This window comes from Chiroxiphia lanceolata, chromosome 29, assembly GCF_009829145.1.
Source record: "Chiroxiphia lanceolata isolate bChiLan1 chromosome 29, bChiLan1.pri, whole genome shotgun sequence".
In the NCBI taxonomy this organism is placed as follows: Eukaryota; Metazoa; Chordata; class Aves; order Passeriformes; family Pipridae; genus Chiroxiphia; species Chiroxiphia lanceolata.
Window position 1 is genome coordinate 963,050 of NC_045665.1, and position 15,250 is coordinate 978,299.

The 15,250-nt window shown below is 68.9% G+C and overlaps 4 protein-coding genes and 1 long non-coding RNA gene across 7 annotated transcripts; 3 read left to right on the plus strand and 2 right to left on the minus strand.

The window, feature by feature from the left end:
- Positions 1-391: 391 nt before the first annotated feature.
- On the minus strand, positions 392-1,707 carry LOC116799719. The gene is made up of 3 exons (XR_004361114.1): positions 1,676-1,707; positions 904-958; positions 392-445 (listed from the first exon to the last, which is right to left on the minus strand). It is a non-coding gene; the product is annotated as an uncharacterized LOC116799719 (long non-coding RNA).
- Positions 1,708-1,789: 82 nt separating this feature from the next.
- NR1I3 (nuclear receptor subfamily 1 group I member 3) lies at positions 1,790-6,004 on the plus strand. 3 transcript variants are annotated; one of them, XM_032713037.1, is made up of 9 exons: positions 1,790-1,906; positions 2,492-2,705; positions 3,404-3,534; positions 4,142-4,314; positions 4,884-5,074; positions 5,158-5,303; positions 5,403-5,519; positions 5,603-5,702; positions 5,795-6,004. In XM_032713037.1, exons 2-9 carry the CDS (start codon positions 2,494-2,496, stop codon positions 5,922-5,924), a joined length of 1,200 nt encoding a protein of 399 aa, XP_032568928.1. In that variant the 5' UTR covers positions 1,790-1,906; positions 2,492-2,493; the 3' UTR covers positions 5,925-6,004. The 3 variants fall into 3 exon arrangements, with proteins under 3 accessions (XP_032568928.1, XP_032568930.1, XP_032568931.1); XM_032713039.1 differs by having other exon boundaries at positions 1,846-1,866; XM_032713040.1 differs by lacking the exon at positions 1,790-1,906 and adding an exon at positions 2,021-2,039 and having other exon boundaries at positions 2,488-2,705.
- Positions 5,973-9,107, minus strand: TOMM40L (translocase of outer mitochondrial membrane 40 like). The gene is made up of 9 exons (XM_032713041.1): positions 8,755-9,107; positions 8,160-8,227; positions 7,985-8,077; positions 7,284-7,385; positions 7,082-7,187; positions 6,850-6,972; positions 6,672-6,748; positions 6,498-6,600; positions 5,973-6,410 (listed from the first exon to the last, which is right to left on the minus strand). Exons 1-9 carry the CDS (start codon positions 8,840-8,842, stop codon positions 6,271-6,273), a joined length of 900 nt encoding a protein of 299 aa, XP_032568932.1. The 5' UTR covers positions 8,843-9,107; the 3' UTR covers positions 5,973-6,270.
- Positions 9,108-9,784: 677 nt separating this feature from the next.
- Positions 9,785-11,746, plus strand: LOC116799718 (apolipoprotein A-II-like). The gene is made up of 3 exons (XM_032713047.1): positions 9,785-9,909; positions 10,543-10,753; positions 11,422-11,746. The coding sequence occupies exons 2-3, from the start codon at positions 10,545-10,547 to the stop codon at positions 11,537-11,539; spliced, it is 327 nt and encodes a 108-aa protein (XP_032568938.1). The 5' UTR covers positions 9,785-9,909; positions 10,543-10,544; the 3' UTR covers positions 11,540-11,746.
- Positions 11,747-12,565: 819 nt separating this feature from the next.
- On the plus strand, positions 12,566-15,146 carry UFC1 (ubiquitin-fold modifier conjugating enzyme 1). Its single transcript, XM_032713031.1, has 6 exons — positions 12,566-12,690; positions 13,023-13,090; positions 13,961-14,024; positions 14,103-14,179; positions 14,561-14,651; positions 14,973-15,146. Exons 1-6 carry the CDS (start codon positions 12,568-12,570, stop codon positions 15,042-15,044), a joined length of 495 nt encoding a protein of 164 aa, XP_032568922.1. The 5' UTR covers positions 12,566-12,567; the 3' UTR covers positions 15,045-15,146.
- The last annotated feature ends 104 nt before the right edge of the window (positions 15,147-15,250 follow it).

Consider the following 15,250-nt stretch of genomic DNA (forward strand, 5'->3'; position numbering starts at 1 on the left):
CAGGGGCTCCCCTGGCTTGGGGACACCGATGTCCCCCCCCCCCCGCGCCATCACAGAAACGGGGCGATCCCCGGGGAACTGGGGGGCTCTTTCCACCCCCTCGCGCGAGGGCCACCTCCCCTCCGGGGGGACACCCGGCTGTGCCCCCCCACGGACCCCCCGTGTCACCCGTGGGGGGGGTCCCGGGAAGGCTCGAGCCCCCTCCCCGGCGCCGTAGCGTGGCGGGTTCAGGGCGGGACCCTCCCCACGGGGGGGTGGAGGGGGTCCCCGCGCGGGTTGGGGGTTCCCGAGACCCCCCCTCAGGGCCCGGACTCCTTCTTCCTTTTCTGGAATTTGCGGAATTTCCCCTGGATGGCGAGCGCCGCGCGCTCCGTCTCGGGCGCGCTCAGGTCGATGTCGATCTCCTCCTCCTCATCCTCCTCCTTCTTGGGGTCGCCGGTCTTGGCTGCCGGGGGCAAAGGGGGGGGGGGCACAGGAGGACAGGAGCTGCCCTGGGGACAACCTGACAACCCCAAGGGACAGCCTGGTACCCCCAGAGTCACCCCAGGGACCACCGGGTACATCCAGGGGGGACACTGCCATCCCCGCAGGGGACAGCCTGGCACCCCCAAGGGACAGCCTGGCACCCCCAGACTCACCCCACGGACCACCGGGTACATCCAGGAGGGACATCGCCACCCTCCAGGGGACAACCTGGCACCTCCCAGAGGGTCACCCCCCAGCCCGGGGACAAGGGAAGGACAGAGTAGGTCCTCAAATCCATCCCGGTGTCCCCCCCCTCACTGGCTGGACACAGACCATGGGGGCTCTGGGGACAGGGGGGGGTCCCGGGCGGGGACAGCGGTGACAGGGGTGACAGGACACCCCGCGGGGCGCTCCCCACGCGTGTCGGGGGGTCCTCACCTTCCTCCTGCCCGCCGGGGGCCTCCGCCGCCGAGGGGGGGTCATGGGGGCTGCGCTGCGGAGAGAAGGGGGGCCGGGGGGTGACACGGGGGCTCCGCTGTCCCCAAGGTCCCCCCACTGTCCCCCGCGGTCCCCCCCAACCTCCAGCCGGAGCGGGGCTCGTGGGGGTTGTGCTGCGGAGCGAGGGGGGCTCAGGGGGGGTGACCCACGAGCTCCGGGGTCCCCCCCCACCGTCCCCGGGTCCCCCCAACCTCCAGCCCCCCCCCTCCTCGGGGTGCAGCATCCTGCCCCCATTCCCATTCCCAGACGCTCAAAATAGTGGGAAAAGGGGGAAACCCCCTCGTTCTGGTTTGTTCTGACTTGGGCGGACCCCCCCGAGCCCCCCGAGCCCCCCCCACCTCGCTCATGTCCTCCGGGCCCGCGGCCGCTCTCGCTCTGCAGGACCCGCGCCCCCCACCCCGCTCCTTTTGTAGGGGCGGGGCTGATTGACAGCCGAGCGCAGCCAATGGGGAGCGAGGGCGGGGTCGGGGACCCGCCCTCCCCTTTTTGGGGGGTCCCCCCCCCCTTCCAGTCTCGACCCCTCGGGGGGGACACGGAGGGACATCGCGGGGCTTTGGGGGCTTGGGTTGACACGGGGGGGCCATGGGGGGCTTGGGGGGACACGAGAGATTTGGGGGGACACGGGGTGTCTGTCCCCTGCCTGTCCCTCGTCTGTCACCTCTATGTCAGTCTGTGCCATGTCCGTCTGTCCCCTTCCCGTCCCCTGCCGTACCTGTCCTCTCCTGTCCCCACTTGTCCCCCCCGTCCCGTGTGTCTGTCCCGTCCCTCTCCCCCCCCCCCCCCCGGTGCCATCTGTCCCCTCCCCGCCCCGCGCTCTGTCCCCGCCTGTCACAGCCTCGCTCAAGTTCAAGGTTCAAACTCCACGGGGCTCTGCCTGGGACCGGCGGGGACACTCAGGGACCGGTGAGAACACACAGGGACCGGAGGGGACACTCAGGGACCGGGGGGACACGCGGGGACCAGAGGGAACACTCAGGACTGGTGAGGACACACAGGGACCGGTGGGGACACTCAGGAACTGGAGGGGACACTCAGGGACAGAGGGGGACACTCAGGGACTGGAGGGGACACTCAGGGACAGAGGGGGACACTCAGGGACTGGGGGGGGACAAGTGGGGACCGGGTATCCCCTCACTGCTTGGGGACAATCCCCGGTCAATGGGGGGCACCGGGTCAGGTACCAGCACTGACGGGGACTGACAGGGACCGTAGGGGACACTCAGGGACTGACGGGGACTCACGGGGACCGGAGGGGACTCGCGGGGACAAGAGGAAACACTCAAGGACTGACGGGGACTCACAGGGACCGGGTGTCCCCTCACTTCGTGGGGACAATCCCCCGTCACCGGGGGGCACCGGGCACCCTCGGGGGCGTCACACGGGCTGTCCTGTGGTGACCAGGGACAGGGGACACACACGCACACACAAGGGTGACACAGCGCGGGGTGCGGGGACACCGCGGCTCCGAGGGGACGTGTCACATACACACACACCCCCCCCCGCTGTCCCCGTGTCCCTCTGTCCCCAGCCATGTCTCTGTCCAGCCACTCGGACGCCGAGTGCAGCCCCTGCCCCCCGCAGGGACCCCGCGATCCCCCAGGGGACACGGAGCGGGGAGGGGACACGGAGCAGGGAGGGGACACGGAGCCCGCCGAGGACAAGGTGTGCGCCGTGTGCGGGGACAGGGCCAACGGGTACCACTTCCACGTGCTGAGCTGCGAGGGCTGCAAGGGCTTCTTCAGGTGGGGGGCACTGGGGGGCACCTGGGATGGGGGGGGGGGAAAGGGGAGATGAGGCGGGAATGGGATGGGATGGGATGGGATGGGATGGGATGGGATGGGGTGGGATGGTGAAAGTGGGGTGGGGTGGGGTGGGATGGGGTGGGACAAAGGGACGGTGTGGGATGGGATGAGCAGGATTGGATGGGGAGAGTGGGATGGGATGGCACAAGGGGACAGGATGGGATGGGATGGCACAAGGGGACAGGGTGGGGTGGGGTGGGGACAAGGTGGGATGGGGTGGGACAAGATGGAATGAAATGGGATGGGACAAAGGGACAAGGCAGGATGGGACAAACAGGATGGGAAAGGACAAGATGGGATGGGATGGGATGGGATGGGATGGGATGGGATGGGATGGGATGGGATGGGATGGGATGGGAAAAAATGGGGTGGGACAAGGGGACATGGTGGGGGAAGTGGGGGGACAAGCTGGGCGGGGGTGACGGGATGGAAAAGGACACTATGGGGTGGGATGGGCTGGGATGAACTGGGATGGGATGAAAAGGGCTGGCACAGGACAGTCCCACGGACCAGGGGGGACTGGGTGGCACAAGCACGGAGTCACCCAGCGAGTCCAGGTGACAGCAGTGATGCCCCCAGCCCCTGCTGGCCCTGTGCCCCCCTGGGGACATGCAGTGACAGCACCGGTGTCCCCCCAGACGCTCCATCCTCAAGGGGGTCCGGTACAGCTGCCCCCTGGCCCGGCGCTGCCCCGTCACCAAGGCCAAGAGGAGGCAGTGCCAGGCCTGTCGCCTCCAGAAGTGCCTCGACGTGGGCATGAGGAGGGACAGTGAGTGACAAAAGGGGACACCCGGGGGGACAGAGGACGGGGGGACACAGTGGGAGAGAGGGGGGGCATGGGGGGATAAAGGGGACCTGGAGGGACAATGGGGGACCTGGGACAGAGGGAGGGATGGGGTGACACAGGGGACAGCTGGGACAAGGCACGGGGACAGCGGGGGGTGGCAGAGACAGAGGGACCCAGGGGAGACCCAGGAAGAAGAGGGGCAGCACCCGGGTAGGATAAAGGGGACGAGGAGGGGACAAGGGGGGTCATGGGACAGAGGGAGGGAGGGGGTGACACAGGGGACAGCTGGGAGGAGGGGGGGACACGGCACGGGGACAGCAAGGGGACATGGGGGATGCCCGGGGGGAAGAGGGAGGACGTGGGGGGGGGGGGGATAAAGGGGACCTGGAGGGGACAAGGGGGGACCCGGGACAGAGAGGAGCGGCCTGGGTGGGGTGGCAGGGGAGGGGACAGCAAGGGACGGGACACAGAGGGGACAGCGGGAGGGTGCGGCAGGGCGGGGACGGTGCGGGGCGGCGTCTCTGGTCGCTGTCGCCGCCGTCCCCGGTGCCCGTGGCGGGGGTGGCGGCGGTGACGGTGTCACGGGCAGTGATCATGTCGGAGGAGGCGCTGCGGCGGCGGCGGGCGCTGCGGGAACAGCGGGGACAGCCCGGGGGACAGCCCGGGGGGCTCACGGCCGAGCAGCAGGAGCTCATCGATCTCCTCATCGCCGCCCACCAGCGAACCTTTGACTCCAGCTTCTCCCAGTTCGCCCACTACTGGGTGAGGGGGGGGTGCCTGGGACCCCACTGCACCCATGGGTGACCCCACTGCGCCCACGGGTGGCCTGGCTGTCCCTGCAGGTGACCCTGCTGTCCCTGTGGGTGATGCCACTGTCCCTGTGGGTACCCCAGCTGTCCCTGTGGGTGTCCAGGGGTCCACAGGTGACCCCATTGTCCCCATGGGGGCCCTGCCCATCCCTGTGGGTGACCCAGCTGTGCCTGTGGGTGCCCAGGGGTCCCCGTGGGTGCCCTGGGGTCCCCGTGGGTGCCCTGACTGTCCCCATGTGCACCCCAACTGTCCCCATGGGTGCCCCAGCTGTCCCTGTGGGTGCCCCAACTGTCCCCACGTGCACCCCGACTGTCCCACGGGTGTCCCAACTGTCCCCACGTGCATCCTGACTGTCCCACGGGTGTCCCAACTGTCCCCACGTGCATCCTGACTGTCCCACGGGTGTCCCAACTGTCCCCACGTGCACCCTGACTGTCCCACGGGTGTCCCAACTGTCCCCACGTGCACCCCGACTGTCCCACGGGTGCCCCCCCACCCTGACTGTCCCCCTGTCCCCCCAGCCCGCCGTGCGTCTGTACATCCCCAGCCCCCCCAGGTCGGGGGTGGCTGCGGGGGGGTCCCCCCCTCCTCTGCCACCCCCCACGGAGGACGTGCTGCCCGACGTGTTCTCGATGCTGCCCCACTTCGCCGACCTGAGCACCTTCATGATCCAGCAGGTCATCAAGTTCGCCAAGGAGATCCCCATCTTCAGGTGGGTGCGTTTGGGGGGCACACACGGGGCTGGGGCCACCCCGTGCCACCCCGGTGACGTCCCCTCACGCCCCCCACCCCCAGGAGTTTGCCCGTAGACACCCAGATCTCGCTGCTGAAAGGGGCCACGCTGCAGATCTGCCAGATCCGCTTCAACACCGTCTTCAACGCCAACACCAAGGTGTGGGAGTGCGGCCAGCACTGCTACACCATCCGCGACGGGGCACTGGGTACGGACCTTGGGGATGCCTGGGGGGCGTGGGGATGGCCTTGTGCCCCTCCTGGGTCACCCTGTCACCCCCCTGTCACCCCCTGTCACCCCCCCAAAGCCGGGTTCCAGCAGGTCTACCTGGAGCCGCTGCTCAAGTTCCACGAGAGCCTGAGGCGGCTGCACCTGCACGAGGCCGAGTACGCCCTGCTCCAGGCCATGCTGCTCTTCTCCCCAGGTGGGTGCCACACTGGGGGGCACGGGGGGATGGTTGGATGTCCCCTGGGGCCCCACTGATGTCCCCTCACCCCCCCCCTCCAGGCCACGCCGACATCGCCCAGCGCGACCTCATCGACCAGTTCCAGGAGAAGGTGGCCCTGACCCTCAAGAGCTACATCGACCACCGGCACCCCAAGGGCAGGTGGGTGCCCAGAGGGGGGTGGCAGCGTCCCTGGGGCAGCAGGGACAGCAGGGACAGCCACCAGGCGTGTCCCTTACCCCCCCCTTCCCCAGGTTCCTGTACCCGAAGCTGCTGCTGCTGCTGACGGAGCTGCAGACGCTGAAGGTGGAGAACACGCGGCAGATCCTGCACATCCACGACCTGTCCTCCATGACCCCCCTGCTCTCCGAGATCATCAGCTGACCCCCCGCCGGGGTGGCACCCCCTCGGTCCCCAAGTGCCACCACGGGGGACAGAGTAAAGCTCCTTTATTCAGCCAGGCCCCCCCGGAGCCAGCCCGTGTGTCACCTGGGGGGGGGAACTGAGGCACGGCCGGGTGGCACCGTGGGGACAACGGGGACCCCCGACCCCCCCCCCAGGGACCTGTGGCAGCCACCCCCACGCGGTGGCACCGGGGACAACAGGCCCCCCCCCGTGCTGTCACACGGTGTCCCCAAGGCTGCGGTGTCCCTGTGGCCCCCCCAGGGCCAGGCCCGGCGGCTCCCTGAGCAGGACAGTGCCCCCCATACCCCCCGTGCCCCCCGTGCCCTCAGCCCACGGTGACGCTGAAGCCGCAGTGGAACCGGTTCCTCCAGTGGTTCAGGAAGGCGCCCAGGGCCAGCGTGACGGGCAAGGGGGGCAACTTCTTCTCCAGCACCCCCCCCACGCTCCAGTTGCTGTCCAGGAGCCCTGAGGGGGGGCACGGGGTGGGGAGGTGAGCGGCAGGAGGGGGGGCACAGGGTGGGTGCCATCCAGGACAGGGGGGGCCTCGCCCACCTCTGAAGACGACGTTGGCGCGGGGCAGGTTGAGCTGGTACCCGAAGGCGAAGGTCGTCTCCTGCAGCCGCGTGTTGGCCTCCAGCTCCACCCCGACCTGTACCTGGGTGAGGGGAGGGCACAGAGGTCAGGGGGGCACGGGGACACCGTGGGGACACCGTGGGGGGCACCCACCTGCTCGTTGGCCCGGTGGTAGTAGCTGGCGTGGGCCCCCCCGTAGCCCACGTTGAGCGTCGTCACCCACTTAGGGGCTGCAACAGAGAGACAGCACGAGATGGGGGGGACACACGAGTGCTGGGGCGTCCCCAAATTTGTGGGGGGGGGTGGCATCTCCCCCGGGGTGCCCCCTTACCCGTGTATTTGCCTGCCAGCGTGAGGATGGCCCCCTCCTCGCCGGGGCGCCGGTGGTACACGAGCTCCCCCCCCAGCACCAGGCGGGCGGTGACGCTCTGCAGGAAATGGGCCACCACGATCACTGCGGGGACAGCACGGGGGACGGCCCGGGCTCAGCGTGGCGGGGAGGGGGGGGCCACGGGGGGGTTATGGAGGAAGGTGAGGGGGGGGGGAAGCCCCTCCCAGCTCACCGGAGCCGCCCAGCACGTCGGGGTTGCCCAGCGTGAGCGTGGCCGTGCAGTCGTCACCGCGGTACTCGCCGTCGAACTGCCACGTCACGAACTTGGCCTGGTGGCTCTGCGGGGGCACAGGGGACACCGGGGGGGTGGGGGGCATCGCTAGAGACCCCCCCAGCTCGGGTGTGACACCCCCCCCCACCCCGCCCAGGCTCACCTGGAACACGGCCTTGACCCGCAGCCGCTCTCCGAGCAGGTGAAGGGCCTGCGCGTTGAGGCTCCCGGCGCTGTCCATGTCCCCAACCAGGGTGGGGAACACCTTGGGGACACCACGGGGGAAGGGGAGGGTCAGGGGGGACAGGGACACCCCCTCCCGGCCCTGGCTGGGAGCACTGGGATGGGAGGAAACGTCCCCATCCGGGCTGGTGGCACCTCGGTGTCACCCAAACGCTCCCGTTGCGGGGTGTAGTCGTCACCGCGAGGCCACCGATGACCCCGAGGCCACCAACCACCCTGGGGTCACCTGGGGCCACCCAGAGCCCCAGGGCCACCAATGATCTGAGGCCACCAACCCCCTTGGGGTCACCTGTGACTACCCACAACCCCAGGGCCACCAATGACTCCGAGGCCACCAATGATCCGAGGCCACCAACCACCCTGGGGTCACCTGCCACCCCAGGGCCACCCAGGACCACCCACAACTCTAGGGCCACCAATGACCCCAAGGCCACTGGCCACCCTGGGGTCACTCACCACTCTGAGACCACCCAGAGCCACCTTGAGACCACCCGTCACCCTAGGACCACCTGTCACCCAAGACCCCCAGGGTATGGGGTCACCAACCACCTCGGGGTCACCTGGGGCCACCCCAAGCCATCAAGGACCCCGGTACCACCCCAGTGCCACCCCCGTTGTCACCTCGGTGGGGCTGAGCTGCCGGTCCCCCACGAAGGTGGCATTGAAGCGGTACCCAGAGGGGCCCAGGGTGCTCATGTGCACTGTGTGTGTCACCTGTGGGGACAAGGGGGGTCAGGGGACAGCCCGGGGGGGGGTCACAGCCCCCCTCCACAGACCCTGCGTCCCCCACCCTGACCTGGAAGTGGCTGCTCAGGGTCTTGGCGATGATCAGCTTCACCCCCTCCATCTGCGGCGGGAACACCTCTGGGGGGACAGGGCTGTCACCTCCCTGGGGACACGGCTGTCACCCCCCCAAAGCACCGCTGTCACCCCCCAGGGCACCCACAGCCCCCCCTGAAAGGGCTGTCACCTCCTGGGGACACCCAGAGCCCCCCCTGGGGACACGACAGCCCTCCTTGGGAGACAGCTGCCACCCCCAGGTATCCTCCATGCCCTGGTGTCCCCCAGTACCCCCCTGTGTCCCTCAGTGTCCCCTCAGCCCCCGTGTCACCCTCCCTCCCTGGTGTCCCCATAGTTCTGATGCCCCCCGGTGTCCCCCGGTGCCCCCCAGTGTCGCCCCCCTCAATGCCCGCCACCCACGGTGCCCCCCCGTGTGTCCCCTCAACCCCGGTATCTCCCCCAACTCCGGTGACCTCTCAAATCCAGTGTGTCCCCCCAAATGCCCCCCAGTGTCCCCCTCCCTCAGTGCCCCCCAATGTCCCCCACCCCCGGTGCCCCCCTCACCCACGCCGTGCGTCCCCTCCCCGGTGGACGCGGTGCCCCGGACGCACCTTTGCAGAGGCGGTGGAGCTCGTCGAAGCTGCCGGGGTTCCCGCGGGGCTCCCCCCGCCGCGGGGCCCGACCCGCCGCGTTCCCCATGGCCCCTACGGGCCCCCCCCGCCCGCCGCCATCGCGGCCGCGGGCGGTGCCGCCCGGAGCGGCTTCACGGGGGGCACCGCCGCCATCTTGGCTGAGGGCAGAGCGCGCCGCCCCATTGGCCGAGCGGGGGAGCGGGGCTGCCGTGGAATGTGACCCCCCCCGGGGCCCCGCGGCCGCACGCAGAGACGTTCCGGGGCTGCCACGTTCCGCCCTCCCACACGTGTGTCACGCGTGTCCGCAATTCTTGCCTATCCCCCCTCCCCGCGCTCCCACCGCGTGTACTGCACCCGCCATGTCCCCCCCGTGACCCCTCCGCGCATCCCTGGATGGCCCGTGTCCCCCCCTGTCTCCTCCCTGCATATCTGGACCCCCCATTCCAAAATCCACTCCTGTCCCAAAACCCATTGCTATCACGTCCCCTCTGTCCCAAAACCCACTCCTGTCCCACGTCCCACCCCGTGTCCCCTCCCCACATCCCTGGTCCCCTCGTGTCCTCCTGTCCCCTCCCCACCTCCCCGTCCCCTCCTGGCCGTGTCCCACGTGTCCCTCACGTCCCCTCCCCGTGTCCCCTCTGCCCCCAACCCCATGCAGGACCTTCCCCGTGTCCCTATCCTTTGTCCCCATCCCTGTCCCCATCCCTATCCTTTGTCCCCATCCCTGTCCTCCTCCCTGTCCCCCCTGTCCCTGTCCCTTGTCCCCATCCCTGTCCTGGCAGGGCCCCTCGGTGCCCAGGGGGGACTCCGCCCTCTTGTCCCCGCTGCCACCACCACCCGCCCTTTGTCCCCAGCCCGGGGTGTCCCCGCTGTCCCCCCTACGGGGGGGTCGAGGGTCAGTGACACGGTGGGCGACGACCTTCGCCCCCCAGCCCAACCCCGCGGGGCCATCGCGTCCCCCCCGCCCCACCCTTGGGGACACGGGGACAGCCGGGGGGTGGGAGGGGGACAAGGGGCCCCCCCGCGATGTCCCCTCGGCCCCGCAGTGTTTGCCCAGCCGGAGGGGGCGGGGGCTGCGGGGGGATATAAACGGGGCCGAGGGGCGACCCTAAAACTGAACACGCACCTGAACAGGTGAACGGGGACTGGGGGGGGGGACGGGAGGGGAGTGTGGGGTCAGGAGTGGGGTGAGATGGGGGGTGTGGGGTCAGGAATGGGGTGAGATGGAGGTGAGAAGGGGTGGCAGGGGGGTGTAGGGTCTGGAATGGGGTGGGATGGGGTGAGAGAGGGGTGGGATGGGACTGGAGGGGAGTTTTGTGCAGGAAAGGGGGGGGAGAATGGGGCTGGAGGGGGCTGTGGGGCAGGACACGGGTGGGGCTGGAGAGGGGGATGTGGGCAGGATGGGGTGGGATGTGAGGTCGTGGGACAGCGATTGGGCAGGGAGGGGGAAACCACGCTGTGGGTCAGGGATGGGATGGGGCTGTGGGGCTGGGATGGGGTTGGATGGGGGGCTTGGAAGGCCCTGTGGGGCTGGGATGGGGTTGGAAGGTCCTGTAGGTCTGAGATGGGGGGTGGGAAGGTCCTGTGGGGCCAGGGTGGGGCTGGAAGGTCCTGTGGCTCAGGAATGGGGTGGGATCGGGGGGTTGGAAGCTCCTGTAGGGCCAGGATGGGGTGGGGGTCCCACCCCTGCCATGGGTGGGTCAGGACTGGGAGTTGGGGGTCCCTCCCCCACCACGTCCCAGCCCCGTGTCCCCCCCTGTCCCCCAGCGATGAGAGCCCCCCTGGTCGCCCTCCTGCTCCTGCTCTGTGTCCACCTCGGGGCCGCCCTGGTCCGACGGGAGGCCCCCGAGGGTGACACCCCCGAAGCTGCCCCCGAAACCACCGACTTCTTCAGCCGCCACTTCCAGTCCCTGAGCGACTTCATGACCCGGGAGCTGCCCCAGAAGCTGCAGGCGGAGCAGCTCCGCAGCCAGGCCGAGTACGGGGGCATGGGGGACATCCCAGGGGGGCCCATCCAGGGGGGTCAGCCCGAGTATCCATCCCTAGGAGTGTCCTGAACACACCAACCCAGGCACCGGGACCCTCCTGCACCCCCTTATCTGGCACCAGAAACACCCTGCACCCCCTTATCTGGCTCTGGGATCCCCCTGCACCTCCTTATCTGGCGCTGGGATCCCCCTGCACCCCCGTATCTGGCACTGGGACCCCTCTGGACCCCCTTATCTGGCACCAGGAACCCCCTGAGCCCCCTTATCTGGCACTGGGACTCCCCCGAACGCCCATTCCTGGGAATGGGAAACCCCCTGAATCCCCATTCCTGGGCACCAAGACTTCCCTGAACCAGCTTATCCGGCTCTGGGACCCCCTGAACCTCCATTGCCACACACAGGGACCCCCTTGCACTCCCCCCCCACCTCCAGGACCCTCCTGCACCCCCTTATCCTGCACCAACACCCCTCCCGTGCCCCCTTTCCAGGCCATCCCACCTCTCCCAGACCCCAGACCCCTCTTTTCTTGGACCCTGGGACCCCCTGGATCCCCATTCCTTCTTTCCCCAGCCCCCAGATTCCACTTCCCTGGGGGAGCTGGGGGGCTCGGGACCCCCCTCAGGCCCCCCAGCCCCACTCACAGCCCCCTGTCCCACAGGCAGTACCTGGACAGGGCCAACAAGCAGCTGGCACCGCTGGCACAGGAGCTGAAGAGCAACGTCCTCGGGCTCTTCTCGTCCCTGCTGGACCTGGGCAAGAGCGAGGGGCAGGCCTGAGGGCCAAGACCACCGGGCATGAACCCCCAAGGAGACGCTGAGCCCGTTGTGGGACCCCCAATAAAGCCCTGAGCCCGTAAATGGGACCCCCGAATACATCACTGAACCCTTTGGGCAACGGACCCCCAATAAAGCCCTGAGCCCACCACTGTGGCACTGTGCCCCCTAATAAAAGCCTGAGCCCCTCGTGGTGGGATTGGACCCCCCCCAATAAACCCCTGAGCTCATCATGGTGGGATTGGACCATCTAATAAAACCAGGGAGTCCCTGGTTCTGGGGTGAGGAGTCCCTGCTGCTGGGAGGAGGGGGGTTGTCCCTGATGCCATGGGGGTCTGTCAGTGGGACTGGGGGGGTCCCTGGGGCTTTTGGGGGGGGTCCCCAGGTCTACGGAATGGTCTCTGGGGCTGCGATGGGGTGGGGCCTCTGATGCTGGGGGGGGCTGTCAGTGGGACTGGAGGGGTCCCTGGGGCTGTTGGGGGGATCCCTGGGTCTATGGAATGGTCTCTGGGGCTGTGATGGGGCCAGGCCCCTGATGCTGGGGGGCTGTCAGTGGGGTTGACGGATGTCCCTGGTGCTGTGGGGGGGTCCCTGGGACGATGGGAGCCCCCGGGAGGGTGTTGTTGTTGGCGGGGGGGGGCACGAACGAAGCTGAGTCCCCGCAAACTCATTCCTGCCAGCACTAAACATGGCGGCGGCGGCGCCACGCCCCGAGCGTGCCCTTAGTCAACATGGCACCATCTCCCCACCCGCAGCGCCTGAAACTCGGAGGGGTTCCTGGGGCTGCAGGGCGATCCCTGCTTCTGGGGAGGGGGGAGATCTCTGCGGTGGTTGGGAGGGGGGGGCAGAAGGGCAGCGGAGCCCCCACAACCTCATCCCTGCCAGCACCAAACATGGCGGCGGCGGCCGAGCGTGCCCTTACGCAAGGTGGCGGCAACTCCACCCGGCCCTTCCCCAAGATGGCGGCGCGGGGCTCAGCGGAGGTCACGTCACTTCCGGTGGGGGGTGTGTGATGGCGGCGTGGCCCGGCCATGGCGGAGGCGGCGGCGCGTCGGGCGGTGGCGGAGCTGCCGCTGCTGCGGGCGCCGGCGGGGCCGCGGGACCGCGAGGGCTGGGTTGAGCGGCTGCGCGAGGAGTACCGGGCGCTCATACAGGTCAGCCGTGGCCCCCTCCTCCCCCCTCCCCAAGTGTCCGCTCCCCCTCCGGTGTCCCTCCGGTCCCCGGACCCGATCACTCGCGGTCCCCCCCCAGCCCCCCCGGTGTCGCTCCCAGGTTTTTCCCCCAGCCCAACTCCCCTGTACCCCACCCTGTTCCCCCCCAGTGCCCCCCCAGCTCATCGACGATGTCCCCCCCCGCTGTCCCCCCACCTCTGATGATCCCCAGTGTCCCCCTAGTGCCCCCTCCCCACCGTTCTCCGTGGGCCCCCCCCGCTGTCCCCCCCTCCCGGTGCCCTCCCCGCTGACCCCCCCCGTGTCCTCCCCGTCAGTACGTGGAGAACAACAAACGAGCCGACAACGACTGGTTCCGCCTGGAGTCCAACCCCGAGGGCACCAAGTGGGTCCAAGGGGAGCACTGGGACCCCCCCACACACCCCTGGGGGGCTCACGGGATCCCCAACGCCCGGGGTGACCGGGGGGGTGCTGGGGGATCACACTGGGGGTGTCCCCCCCACCCCAGACCACTCTGGGGGAGGGGGGTCCCAGCCCCGGGGGTGTCCCGTGGGGCTGCTCTGGTGACCTGGGGGGAGGGGATCCTCTGGTTTTAGGGGCTGGGGGGGGGCCCTGGGGGTGTTGCTGCAGTGACTCGGGGGGATTCCTGGGGACTGAGGGACATGGGGGGGTCCCGGGGGGGCTGTGATTGGGGGGTCCCTGAGACTGAGGGACATATGGGGAGCTGTTCTGGTGATTTGGGGGGTCCCTGGGACTGAAGGGGTCTCTGAGCCCCTGGGGGGGTTGTTCTGATGATTGTGGGGGTCCTGGGACTGAGAGATATGGGGGGGTCCTTGGGGGGGCTGCTCTGGTGATGGGGTGGTCCCTGGGACTGAGGGGGTCTCTAGGCCCCTGGGGCGCTTTTCTGATGAGGGGGGGTGGTCCCTGGGACTGAGAGACATGGGGGGACCCTGGGGGGGCTGCTCAGGTGATTGGGAGGGTCTCTGGGATTGAGGGGGCGCTGGGGGGGTTGTTCTGGTGATTGGGGGAGTCCCTGGGACTGAGGGACATGGGGGTCTGGAGGGGGCTGCTTTGGTGATTGACGGGGGTTCCTGGGGACTAAGGGGGTGTCTGGGCCCTTGGGGGGGCTGTTCAGGTGATTTGGGGGGATCCCTGGGGACTGAGGGGGTGTCTGGGCCCTTGGAGGGGCTGCTCTGGTGATTGGAGGGGTCCCTGGGGACTGAGGGGGTGTCTGGGCTCCCCCCCTGTGCCTCAGGTGGTTCGGTAGGTGCTGGTACGTCCATGAGCTGCTCAAGTACGAGTTTGCCATCGAGTTTGAGGTGAGGGGGGGTCGTGGAGGGGGGAGGGGTTGGGGAGGGGGTCTGAGGGTTGCTGAGACCCCCCCTGGACCCCCTCAGATCCCGGTGACCTACCCTGGAACCGCCCCTGAAATCGCTATCCCGGAGCTGGACGGGAAGACAGCCAAGATGTACAGGTGGGATTTGGGGAGAGGGGGGTCCTGAGGGGTGACCAGAATTCGGGGGGGGGGTGTCCTGAAGGGGTTCTTGAGGCCAAGGGGGTCCTGCATGGGGGCCCAGAATTCGAGGAGAGGGTCCTGGAGGGGATCCTGACACCAGGAGGTTTTGGGGGGGGGCAGGTCCTAGGGCTGGAAAGGGGTCCTGAGAGGGAGGGAGTCCTAGGGGGGGCCAGATTTTGAGAGGGGGGGTCCTGGAAGGGATCATGAGGCCAAGGGGGTCCTGGGGAGTTGGGTTCTGGGGCTGGGGGGGTCCTGGGGAGGGTCTCAGGGCTGGAGGGGTTCCTGGGGGGTGGAGGGACTTGGAGGGGGGGGTCTGACAGCTCCTTTTTACCCTCCTAGGGGTGGCAAGATCTGCCTGAGTGACCATTTCAAGCCCCTCTGGGCCAGGAACGTCCCCAAATTCGGGTTGGCCCATCTGATGGCCCTGGGGGTGAGCGGGGGTGGATATTGGGGGGTGTCACCCCTGGGGGGGCACTGGGAGGGGACATTGGGGGGTGTCATCCCTGGGGGGGGCACCGGGGGGGACACTGGGGGGGTGTCACCCCTGGGAGGGCACCAGGAGGGATACTGGGAGGTGTCACCCATGGAGATGGGTGGGGGGTGATACTGAGGGGAGAGGATCTGACTTTTTGAGGGGGCTGCCACTCGTTGGGTGGGGGGTGACACAGGGTGGGGGTGTCCCCCATGGTGGGGGGGGTGGTGACACAGAGCGGGGGTGTCCCCCCCCGGGGGGTCCCCCCTGTCCCCACAGCTGGGGCCCTGGCTGGCTGTGGAGATTCCCGACCTCATCGCCAAAGGCATGATCCAGCACAAGGACAAGTGACCAAGGAGAGGGGGGTTCAGGTGCCCCCCACCCCCTCCCCAGCTGCTCCCGCCACTCCCCTGCCGCTTCGCTGCTGCTCCCCAATAAACATTTCAGCCCTGACTTTGCCCCCGTTTATTGTCCTGGGGGTGTCGCGGGGTCCCCCACACCCGCGGTGTGGGTGTGGGGGGGGGTCCTCCCGCCGCGCGCGACCCTACAATAATAAC